At 36.3% G+C, this 12,413-nt stretch overlaps 1 protein-coding gene across 2 annotated transcripts in view; it reads right to left on the reverse strand.

Moving 5' to 3' along the window:
- The window catches only part of THEMIS (thymocyte selection associated), a 198,073-nt gene that overhangs the window by 11,481 nt on the left and 174,179 nt on the right, over positions 1 to 12,413 (reverse strand). The window contains exon 5 of one of the 2 annotated variants that reach the window (XM_086316435.1): positions 2,395 to 2,530. In XM_086316435.1, coding sequence (XP_086172561.1) covers positions 2,395 to 2,530 — 136 coding nt within the window. Of the gene's footprint in view, positions 1 to 1,053; positions 2,531 to 12,413 lie in introns of those variants that run through there. The other variant, XM_086316434.1, reaches the window with a different exon arrangement.

Below are 12,413 nucleotides of genomic sequence, written 5' to 3' on the forward strand. Positions count from 1 at the left end.
GTGGTATTTTCATCAGCTTCTTAAGTGAAGAGGAGCTGGGACTGACAGCACCGATCCTGTGGCAGAATTTCCTGTGCTCCCGGCCACAACAGAGCAAACTCTCATTACACTATGTGTTCAGCCATTTAGAGCGAATCTTCTAGTCGTCTGTAGTGAATTTCAAAATAAATAATTCCCTTCAGTATAATTATTAGATACAGATCTGAAATGGTTCCACTTCTTCTAACTGAAAGAAGAAGGTCTGGGTGTCCAGAAGGAGCAAAACTGGAGAAGCAGCTCCCCTGTCTTAATAAGGTTTTGTTTGGTTTTGCTTTGTTTTCTCTGCGATACGCTGCAGAGACTCTAAAACTGCCATTCTCACCCGAAGAGAATTTAGGAAATGACTGACTTGTGTCTAAAATTTAAAAAGAGGAGAAAACTCAGAAGGAGTATGATTTGTCCATCCTGAACTATCAGGTAGTTAATGAATATTCACAGATGAGCTACTCATTCAAAGTACAGTAAATGTTAAGTATAGATCCAAAGGGGCTTCCCTGGTGGCTTAGATGGTAAAGAATCTCCTTGCAATACAGGACACCTGGGTTTGATACCTGCATTGGGAAGATCCCCTGGAGAAGGAGATGGCAACCCACTCCAGTATTCTTGCCTGGAGAATCCCATGGACAGAGAAGCCTGGTGGACTATAGTCCACGGGGTAGCAAGAGTTGGATACGTCTGAGCTATCAACACACACATAGATTAAAGAGCCTCTTTTTAATGAAGAAAATATATGAAGTTTCACAAAAGTGAATTTTGAAGAATTATATTTCTGCTTTACTTTTGTATTCTTATTATGGAACTGTCATACAATTATAATTCACAATGAAGATAGACTCTACAATTTATTGTAATTTCAAATGGGAAAGCAATTGCAAATATTGCCCAGACACATACTGTGTAGTTTTTAAATAAATTCTTGTTGAAATTAATGTAATAAAGCAGATTTCATTTTACTCTCTTGAGTAAAGTTAGTAAGTCTCACTTGCCTAGGACCATCACTTTAATTCCAGGTCCTCTTTTTTCTTAAACCATCACTAACAGGCAATAGGTTCAAAGCAGTTCCTACCCTGGTCTGTATCATACTCTGCACTGATTCATTCACAGCACAAACCTGGAACTCTCATATAGCATCCCAGGAAGATTCACATACAGGGGAAGATCAGATAATAAGTTTTCCAATGATTGAAACAAAAACTTTGATCTCAGCAATTGTGTTATCTTGTACTTTTTAGGATCCATAATCTTAAGGAAAAAAATAGTTTCCGATGAATTAATAATAGCCTGAGACTCAGCACACTGCAGCCAATTTTCACTGCAGTAGTTGTTTCTTTTATAGTCACACTTGGTTAGTATTTGAAATTTGGAGGAATTGCAATATGCATGGTTTTCAAAGCCCTTTACAGAATTTCATTTTTATCATTCAGAAAGAGTCAATGAAAAGGTAATAAGAAAAGCTCTATGGGATATTTTTATAGGAGTGTCAGAAGCCAGTAAGTTAACTACATGAAAGAACCCAGATTGCACAGTCAGAGTTTGAGCAGAAACACTTCAGAGACTTTATATCTAGTATTTTGACTTTTACATGCCCTTGGAGGAAAAAAGAGTGCTGGCTACAAAATCAAATAAGGAGGGAAAAAGAACAAACCATATGCTTAAGCATAATTACAGTTTCAATTTTTCTACAAACGAAATGTGAAGTTTCAAAGATAAAGTGTAATAGAAATTGAGCTTCTTTGGTGTGTTTAAAAATATTGCCAAGAAAGAAAATTCTCATTTCCCTTGCTAACTTATCCCAGATTTCCACAATATGGAAGTTAGTCTGGGTAACTTAATTGAATGTTATCAACTTCTTGACAAGTCCATTTGCTCTTGTTTTGCTTTTAGTAGAGATGAAAAATATCAGAACACTGTCTCTATAAACTAAACTATTATAATTCAAGTCTGCATTAGGCTACCCATCTGACACTTTCTAAAATTAAAAGCATCTCAATTATCTTGACCTCTTCTCAAGCTATTAATCCTTCTTGTTAAATCTAGCAAACATATAGCAATATTATTGTCATGATAATACAAGCAGTATTAGAATAAAAACACTTCCTTGGGCATGAAAATCATAAATGAGAAGAAAAATCTAACAACAGCAAACAATGAACAGATCTTTTGTCAATGTGAGTGTTTAATATTATGCTTCACTTAAAACTAAATTTCAGTGAGATTCACAGGTCTGGGCTGTTGCTTTGATCGAGTCATATATTCCAAACAAAATGGTAATAAGAATCTGTACATTTTGCCTTTGTCATAAAGGCAGTTAAAACCAGTATCACAGGCTTAACCAACCGGTGGTTGCATTGGTACCTGTTACTGCAGTTGCCTCAGTCTTTCTCTTCTCTTTCTCCAGATCAGCCAAATCATTTTGACAACCAGCTGGTACTTTTGAGTCCAGACCAGCTTGATTTGAGTACAGTTTCTTGGATCTGTCTACGTGGACACTCTGAAATGACACAAACCAGAGTGATTGATTTTATGAGTAAATTATCAGTCCAAAATAAATGCTACCCAGTGTATGACAAGGATACTTATCATATGGCGAGTTATTTCTGTATATCTGAAATCAAACAGTCCATATGTCAAAGTGGGTTACAGATTATATCTTCAACAATATACTTTGGTAATCTAGGTGTTGAATTTTTGAGGCAATCTAAGTGATTCAAGTAACAAGTCCTCTCAGACACAGAATATTATCTTCAAAACCCATTTGTGTACATTACTTTCTTATGAAGCTTATAAAATATTGTTTGCTTCATTTTTATTCTTAATAATTTAGTAATACAGACTTTCATTATATGTTACATAATTATTTATTGTATAATAAAGAACAGGTTTCACTTCTGTTATTATCTACACCTTTTATATTATAAAACTAATCACAATATTTACTTTAAAATAACCCACATTTTTATCAACATTATCCAAGTATGACAAAGCTCCTGTAGTCAATTTTAGAATGGTAATTCATCATAACAATGAATTATTAAAGTAAAACATCAATGGACTCTAAAACACATCTCACGTATAAGAAATGTCATAGTGTCTGATGTTGCCCTGACATACTGTATGCTTCAAAAGAATCATCAGAGAGGAGCAAGCACTAAATTGAATTTTCAATTTAAATAAGAAATTGAATTTTCAGCACATTGCTCCTTACTGAAATTCAGATTAGAAGTTTTTCAGTTTGGATATGATTACAAAATATTCAGAGATTCATGGAGTCAAAAGTAGCCAATCAATTTTGGCCATCCACACTAGCCATTTTGGTTCACTAAAGAGTAGGATAATGAACAACTTTCCTTAGGTTTCTCTTATAGACTCTATACAGCATTAAATTCATTAAAACGTCATTAAAAGCTTGAATCAAAGGCTTTTAAAGTTTGGGAAGAGCCAATAAGGAAATTAGGGTCCATCATAATTAAACAATATACCCAGATTAACAGAATGAACAGTGCCAAGCCTCAGGGATATGTCTCCCAACCCTTAGTCCAGTGCTCTTCCATCACTTATTGATCTATGTATTCACTCAATGGACCAGTTGTACCAATGGCCCCAGTTCTTGCTCCTCTCTGTATCCATGTCCTTCCTGTATGATTTTGCACTGCCTTCTTACTCTGACTTTTGATTTGTCCATGTGACTTTTGCTAGACCAACAGGAAATTGACACATGTGACACACAGTTGAAAATGCTTGCACAGTTGGTTTTACTCATTGGTGTCCTTCCCCTACATCGTGAGAACATGCCCAGACTAGACTTCTGCAGGTTGAACAGGACAGAAATTAGAGTCAGGCTACCCCAGTCATCCTGGTTGAGACAACTAATGGCTAGAAGAGTCCTAAATACTTGGTCAAACCCAACCAGATCAGCTGAAACTAACTTAGGTCAGCTGCACTTCAGAGCCTCATGAAAAATACGTTTTTATCTGGATGCCACTAAGTTTTTCTGATGAATGAACAGCATTGTGTGACAATAGATAACTGGTACATCCAACAACCATTTATATTTAGTATCCCAGATACTGGGAACATTGGGAGAATATAAACATAAATATAAATAGCCTCAGACTCTAAGTTGTTCAATTATAATTTCTTAAACCAGTGATCCCCAACTTTTTTGTCACCAGGGGCTGGTTTCATGGGAGACAATTTTTCCATGGACCAGGGTGAGGGGGAGTGGTTTCAGGATGATGAAAGGGCATTACATTTATTGTGTACTTTATTCCTATTATTATTACATCAGCTCCACCTCAGATCATCAGACATTAGATCCCGGAAGTTGGGGATCCATGTTTAGATCTCTGCCAACTATTTAGGCAGAGAATTAGAAGAGTACAGTAGAAGAGTACAGAAGCCATTTGTTGATAATTCTTAAATTCCTTCTTTTTTTTAAGAGCTCTGCTTTGTATTGAATGTGTTACTAAAGAGGTTTAGTCAAAAAGACCAAAGCTCTTGTCATCATCAGACTCTTCAGATTCTTCTATCTTTGCTTCTACTTCTTTCCCTCAGTAGGGGCAGCAGTGGTGGATGGGGCTGGACCTCCTTCTGGGTCTGGTCCACCAGGTCCTACGTTGTAGATGAGGTTCCTGACGCTGACACTGGCCAAAGCCTTTGCCAAAAAGCCTGGCCAATGTAATGACAAAAGATGGAATCCTGATGGTACTATGGGGACAACTCAAAAGATCAAAGCTTGAATATCGATATTTATTACCTAGAACTGTACTTGTTGATATTTATTAAGCCACTGTACTTGTTTATATTTGACTCATCCACAGCCCATAAAAGCTAAGTCCATCATTTGATATGAATTTTTAAAATTATTTTCAAGTGTGTAGTACCTCATAGCTTTGAAAAAAAATATTTTCCTGATTTTGAATTAGATACTTAGGAAAATATATTATTATCTCAAGTTATTAGATGAGTATTAAATCATGGTACTTAGTACTTAGAAGTACTAAGAAGTAAATTAAGTTCAAAAGGAATGCAGTTTCCTGCTTTTTCATACCAAATTCAATTGATGACATTAAAACACTGAGGAGAAAATGTTATAAAAGTTCATGCAAATTATGTAACTAATGTATATCCCAGACTTCAGAGAAGAATGAAGAATTTAAATAAAATTCTTAAACCTGAAAGCTTAACATGAAAGGCTGAGGAAAGAAAATGAGCTCTTGATCAGAATGGTTCAATTATTACAAAAGCCTGGAGCTTCTTGGTGTAAACCTCTGGGCAGGTTGAACATTTTATATATCAGCATTTCAACAATTAAGAACCCCACTTTGCTAGAGACAGTACCCACATTTTGATCTCTTCTAGTGAAGCTCAGTGAAGCTTTCCAAGCTCTTCTTTGCTTTAGTTACTACAGCCAATGAAAAGGGAGGTACTCATCTCTTAAGCTACTAACCCTGCCATGACGTCCTCTAAACCCTGTTCACTTAGCCCTTCCCTCCAGGTCCCTGAGTCTTCAAACCATCCCCAGGTATTGATTTTGTGCTACAGTAAAATTCCCATAATGCTCCATTTTTCAGTGCCAATTTCTCTTCATTGAGCACCAGTTCCCCACCCCACCCCCCACCCTCTACCTCTTGCTCTGCCCCGTGGCTTTCTCTCCTTCTTTCCTATCTCTCAAGTTCTTCCACTGTGCCTTCAGAACTTTGCTCCATGTGACTCTGCTATTTCATTCATCTAGAATGTTCTTCACAAATGCTTCCTCATTAATTTTACTAAGTCTGGAGTTCCTACACAGTTTTCAACACCATGTAGTCTTTAGCTAGCAACATTTTTTCCAAGTCTTTGAGAAACTTGTACTTCTACTGAAATGCAATTTTCACAAATACAATTAAACAATAGTTAGTTAGCTTCGTGTTTAATTAATATCTATCTTCTGATTAAAACAGAAATCCACTGAAAATAAAGATGATGTCTATAATAGTTTTAGACCTTATTTTGGCGTTTAAATATAGTATTGAATAACTGTAAATTAAACAAAGAAATGCATGAATAAAATACAGACAATTTTTATGACTTTAAAAAAAAGAGGCCAGCTTATCAATGGCCAAGACACAGTCACATGTTCACATGTTAAGAGTGATAGCCACTCGCTCTTAATAGTAAAACTTATATAGTTGAAAGGCACACATATTTTAACTTCTTTTATCCATCAAAAAAACACATCACAAATCCCGTGCTTTTAAATTACTGTTGCAATCATTGCAAACACTATGTCATGTAACATCTCACATATTTCTCTGATTCACGTTAGATAGTCACTACCTATGGAAATTATAAATCAAATAATGGTGATGTCAGGGAAAGTGAGAACCTGAGAACTGAGTATGTATAAACAGTGGCCCCATATTCCCAAGGCATGAAATTGTGGCCTAACAATAATAGAAGAAATAAAACCCTCTGTTTGGCACTGCTGCAGTGATATCAAGCTTTTAACCTGAAGATCAAGTCCGAGAAAAATGAGAAAAATAAGATGTGTGCAAAGAATAGAGAGGAACGCAGATAAACCTGAACTGGCAGTCATTGGGCCTTTGTGACCACTCTATAGTACTTCAAAAACAGATCCTGTTCATTTTGTGTAACTTCCATTTAACTTGTCATTAGAAATGAGTCATTAGCATCCTGTCTGCTAATATAAAATGACTATTAAATTATTTGTCATGTTATTCTTGGCTTGCAGTTTAAATACTGCTTTTAGTGTTCCTGCTGAAAGCAATGATCCAATTACAAGATATTGGATATTTTTCTCATGCACAAAGAAAGGAGCAAATAAACATTGTCCCAAAAAAGTTAACTCAGATAGCCATGGAAAAAAAATTGAAAGACTTTTTCAAATCTATCTTTCGTCTCATACCTTAGGCCATGTTGTTGGGTAAAAATTACCCTTTTCCAAACAATTCATTGAGATTCCCATTTTGTGATTATATTCACTTGTATCTTTTCTCCCCAAGGACAAATAACGCTTGCTTTTCCTTAGAAAGCCACATAGGGACTTCTTGGTCCAGGAACTAAACATCATCCACTTTTAAAATAATGTGAAATATTCCAGTTAATGTACTTTACTTTTTATTTTGCAAAAAATCAATCACTCTCTTAACAGACTTACAAAAGTGACCTCCTTCTCTGCTTATATAAATAACTTCTCTTTTATACTGCCTGTACTTTTTCATTTCAGGTACTGAATTCAAGGGATACTTGAGAAGAAATTTCAAATGTGAAATATTCAGGGAAAAATTTCTCATGAACTTTATTCTTTGGAATTAAATTCTACTTAAAACAAAAAGGCAACAATAATTCGAGCTTATACATTAAAATAAACAAGCAAAGACCAAAATCTAATCACAAGAAATATAGGTTTGCTCTGCACATTCAAATTATCACTCCAGGAGAACATGTGATTCTCTATGTAGTCTGTGTTCTAGTATGTGTGTGTTCTCTTTGGTTCATTTATGGTTGAATCACCATAAATAATGTAGAAGGTTATCAAGTGGTTTGGAAAAAGTAATAAATTTCTCATTGTGCACTATAAAGATTTAATTAAATGGAGACAAATGTTTGGTTTTTTTCCTGAGGAAAATATTTAAATAAGCAAGAATATCAACTGAAAAGCAATCTAAAGTTGATCATCCATATAAACAGTCCTCTGTTTCATACAATAATTTGAGGTTTCATACAATCATCCATTTACACAAATTAACTGTCTTTTCTGCAAAGAAAACATTCTCTGTACCAATTGAAAGAGAATGCTTTTGAGCTTGCTCTGTCCGATTCCAAAGACAAACCATCTCTGAAACATTTTCAGTCCCTTCCAGCCTTAGGTTGTTTGCAAGCAGGTTGCCCAGACCTGTGATATGCATGCCCATTGGAAGCCCATTGGAAGCCCACCTTCCTTTCCATTCCCAGAGCTTCAGGCTATGGCCTCTCTGGCCTTTCTGAGAGCCTTTGCTGGCATCGCTCACCCTCCTCAGCCAGGGCTCTTCCCTCCTCTACCATTACACACCTTCTTTGCGCCCTGGGATAACACTGGCCAGACTCTGAGCTGGCAGCTGACTGGGGGCCTCAGCAACAATCCCAGGTGTATGCACACATGTGGCTTGACACTTAGATGCTATTGGGCCTAATTGTGGTTAACAGGTGGGACCAAGCCCTCTTATCCCAGCCTGCTCCAAGGACTGCCCAACTGCCCAGAAGCTTAGACATTTGCAAGAGCTGGGATTTTCTATTTGCCTTGTCCTTTCCCTTGGGTCAGAAAAGAGACAACTGGCCCATGGGAAATAAAGATGCCTGTATCTGCTTCCCTAGCTGCCCTGATAAGAGATGAGAGTCTTCCATCTCTGCCCTTCAGGGCCCTCCACTTCCAGCTGGACTTGCTGGGGCCAGATCCAAAGGAGACTATCCCTCTTGCAACTATGATTAGAGATTTTATCATGCATCATATATCACAAATCACACCATGCTTTCTGGGAAAGAAACCCTTCAGTTATTACTAAGCCTACTTTAAACCTTTAAGCCTACTTTCAAAGACCTGTTTCCAGAACATATTATGTACCAAAGAAAGTTAACAAGTACTCATATATTGCATTGCATCGTTCTCTCTTTCCTCTGCTGAAAACTGGCAACTAGACAATTTGACATCTACAAATCCCACCATCTTAATTTGATGTTTATTTGACCACTGTCTTGGCAAAAAAAAAAAATCAAATCCTAGTTTATAGGTATAAGAAGAACTCAAAATAATAATACACTTTGATTGAAAGAAATTTAAGAATTTTCCTCCAGATTCTCAGGGCAGAGAACCTCTTCACACTGTTCTGTCAAGCTCAATTCAATCTACTTCTTGCCACTCTAATTTTCTATGAATTAAGCCGAAGATGAAATGGAAACTTGAGGTAATGCTTGACCAACATACCTTTATTTTAAAATAAGGTCAGAAGAGACAGCTACTCTGTACATTTGTTATTCTTAAGGAAATAAATGAGAAGTCTGGCTGCCCTCAAAAGATGTTAGACTTATTAGATCATGGACAGGCATGTAAAAGTGTTTGCTGTTTTAGAGGGGCTGTGACAACTGCATTCCCTATAAAATACAGCAGTTGGCTTACTTACAGTGTTACTATTATGAACACAGGAATAGCTCTTTGTGTAGAAATATATTTTCTTCTTTTTCATTATTTGGCCTTCCTGAAAGTTTTAAGATCATTAATTCATATGGTTATTATAACTTTCATGGCTCCTATTTTAATTGGAAAATCCTAACTCTTAGACTTTGTAAGGGCAACCTGTGGCCAAAGGGCAGGAAAATTAATCTTAATTTGAATTAGAGAAACAGAAATTCTAGCAATATAAATTATGTGACACATTTTTTGTTTAGATTAGTTTTGGTGAAATTAGTTTTGAATCAGTGGACATACGAATAGCATTTGAAAAATGTCCAGCAGAGCAACGCTTGCTGCAGATGGCAGATGGGAACTGCAGTCTACCATATAATAGTTCTGTATCTAGAAAAAGAATTTAAAATTCATTTCTTAAAAATTACATTTGAAACCATTTTAACCTTCTGGGTATTAAAATGCAGGCTTTCACATGGGTCTTTGAAAGACATCCATCCTGGCAACCTGATTTAAAACATTGCTATACTATGAATTGAGTCATCAACAACTTTGATGAGTATGATTCATCTATTTCTTCAGGTATTTGCATTCTATGAAATGCTAAATGGCACTCTTGCCACTAAAGTGCTGCTAAAATGCAAAACTCTCCTGTTCTTGTGAAGGAGTGCCCAACACAGGATGTCATCCTCAAAGGCTGCTTCCCACCTCCTCACCTCAAGCCTGGCCACACTTCTGTGAAACCCGTTCCCCATAAGGCTGCTTTCTGACCTCTTTCTGCTCATACACCCCATTCTCCATGCCCTTTATAAAGCATGCTCTCATACCACCATCCAACAACGTCTCTAAATTCCTTACACAATCTTGGCATGATCCCTCCATCATCTCTAGGATCCTCTCCCACTTTGCTCACAATGGTTTTTTTAGCTTCTGTCCAGCTCTTTGCCATTCCTGTACCAAAATGACATCAAAGGATTTAACATTTCATGCCTCTGTAGCACTTTATTTTCTGCTCATTTTTAAGTCTCTTGTAAGTGCAAAGTACAGTTAGAATTGGATCTCACTGTCCCTCAGAGTTTCTCCATCATCCAGGTCTTGGGTCCAGCATTCTCCTCTGCACACACTCTTACTTAGCCCTGTTCTGCCCTCTCAGTCTTCAGTTCACTTTTTCCTTCTAGCTTCCTCCTTATCTCACTTGTTTTCCCACCCAAGGGATCCTTGGAACCCACGTTAACAGTTTTCGCATTGTGGTTGTTAAGATTTTCATTTTCTATTCCACTCGTTTTGCTAATTCCTAGAAGTCACTTTCTGTTCTCTCACTTCCTGAAAGGTGGCTCATTGCTGTTAGTTGTTGTTGTTGTTGTTTTTAAAGTCTTGTAACTTTCCCATTTGTCTCTGACATAAGTTCACGTTGCCTGGTGACATCGGGTCCTCAGTATTGCTCAGCAATCTGAGGATCGCCACTTCAGTTCCTTGTGAGGCATGCATAGATGATGTTTCAAAATCTTCCCCTCCTTTATCAAGCTGAAGTTGCAACCTGGTTTCCTCAATCATATTTAATCAGTTAATTCAATGAGATCATGGCTATTTGAAATCAATTTCCACAGCTTTCCTTGTCTTTTTTCAGAAAGTCAGTTAATCTCTCTTCTTTCACATTGACTTGCAAAATGTCCTGTCTACTTTCTAAAGTATGTGCCTCTTTCGCTTTGACCCTGTTTCTCTGTGACCCTTTCTTTCCCACCTTTCCCTTGTCTCAATTACTATGCCCACTTCCACACTATTCTCTGACTCTGCCTCTCCACTGCTTTGTTCATTTTCTGCCAAACTTTAGCGAGAGTGGACTATTCTTATTGCTCCTTTTCCTTTTCTCCTACTCATGTATTAACTGATATTTACTGCATAGAATCTGGTTTCTGTGCCTGCCACTTGACTAAAAATATTTTCACCAATAACTTTCTAATCATCAGTCATAAATCCCATGGCCTTTCCTCAGACCTCATGGTTCCCGAGCTTTCTGCTGCACATAACTCTGTTACCAACCTCATCATTTTTTAAAAAATGTTTTCCCCTCAGTCTCCAGAAACACTGTACTCTCTTCTCTCTTGGATCCTCATTCACTCATCTCTTTCATCATCTTTTCTCTTTCCTGCCAACCTCTAAATCAGTGATCTCTAAACCTTTCTGACTGCATGTTTTTAATAATAAAAAATTTAAGCATAAAACATAAATGTGATGCATGTGTTTTGTTGTTGTCATTCAGTTGCTAAGTCATGCCTGACTCTATGTGGCCCTGTGGACTGCCGTCTGCCAGGCTCCTCTGTTCCTGGGATTCTCCAGGCAAAAATACTAGAGTGGGTTGCCATTTCCTTCTCCAGGGGATGCATGCACAAATACACAAAATTTTACATATGTACTCTACTAATATATATGAATGTGTGTATATTTACTATACAACATACGATTATAAAACAAAGTAGGAAATTTAATAAAGTGGAAGTAAAAATATTTTAAGCAAAATTTTATTTCATTTATTAATAATACAGAGAAAAATGGAATAGTTGTCATTATTTTTTAAATCTTGATTTAACACTTTGTGATACAGCAATTCAATTGTTTCCTTCATAATTAAGTTGATTTATAGACTGAGTTTAAGTGGGTGTCACCAATGAAAAGTAGCGCTTCACAAAAATACATTGATCTAAATGGAAAAAGTACATTGTTAATTGCTCTCACTAAATCATGATGCTTATATTTCAACAAAGTCTACTGATTTTGCAAAGATAATGTAGTACAAAGTAATGTAGTACAGCTAGTAATACCTTATCTTTCCTAACATACAACTGTTTTTTAAAACCCAAACAGATTTGAGTTGTCAATTAATTAAGATTTTAAATACTGTGTTCAAAACCCACTGAAATTCTTTGGAAGCGTTTGTAAATGATTAAAATTTTTGTTTCTAAGTTTTTAAAGTTTGTAAGATGAGAGGTTTTATATGTTGTATGCTGTTTTCAGGAATTAAAGCTCATAGTATCGGAAATATTTTTAAACCACCCTTTAAAAAATATTCCTTATAAGTGATTTTTTAGTTATCTTTTGTCCTTTTTATTGAAAGGCTAGCTCAAATGTGTATGTATGTATAGCTCTAAGCTATAGACAACCAACAAGCAATTGGAATCATGAATTAGGTAGGCAAATTTGAACACTTGACTTATTG

The sequence above is a fragment of the Bos grunniens genome, chromosome 9 (assembly GCF_055505025.1).
Source record: "Bos grunniens cultivar Pamir isolate PY7600 chromosome 9, Bosgru_T2T1.0, whole genome shotgun sequence".
NCBI classification, from domain to species: Eukaryota; Metazoa; Chordata; class Mammalia; order Artiodactyla; family Bovidae; genus Bos; species Bos grunniens.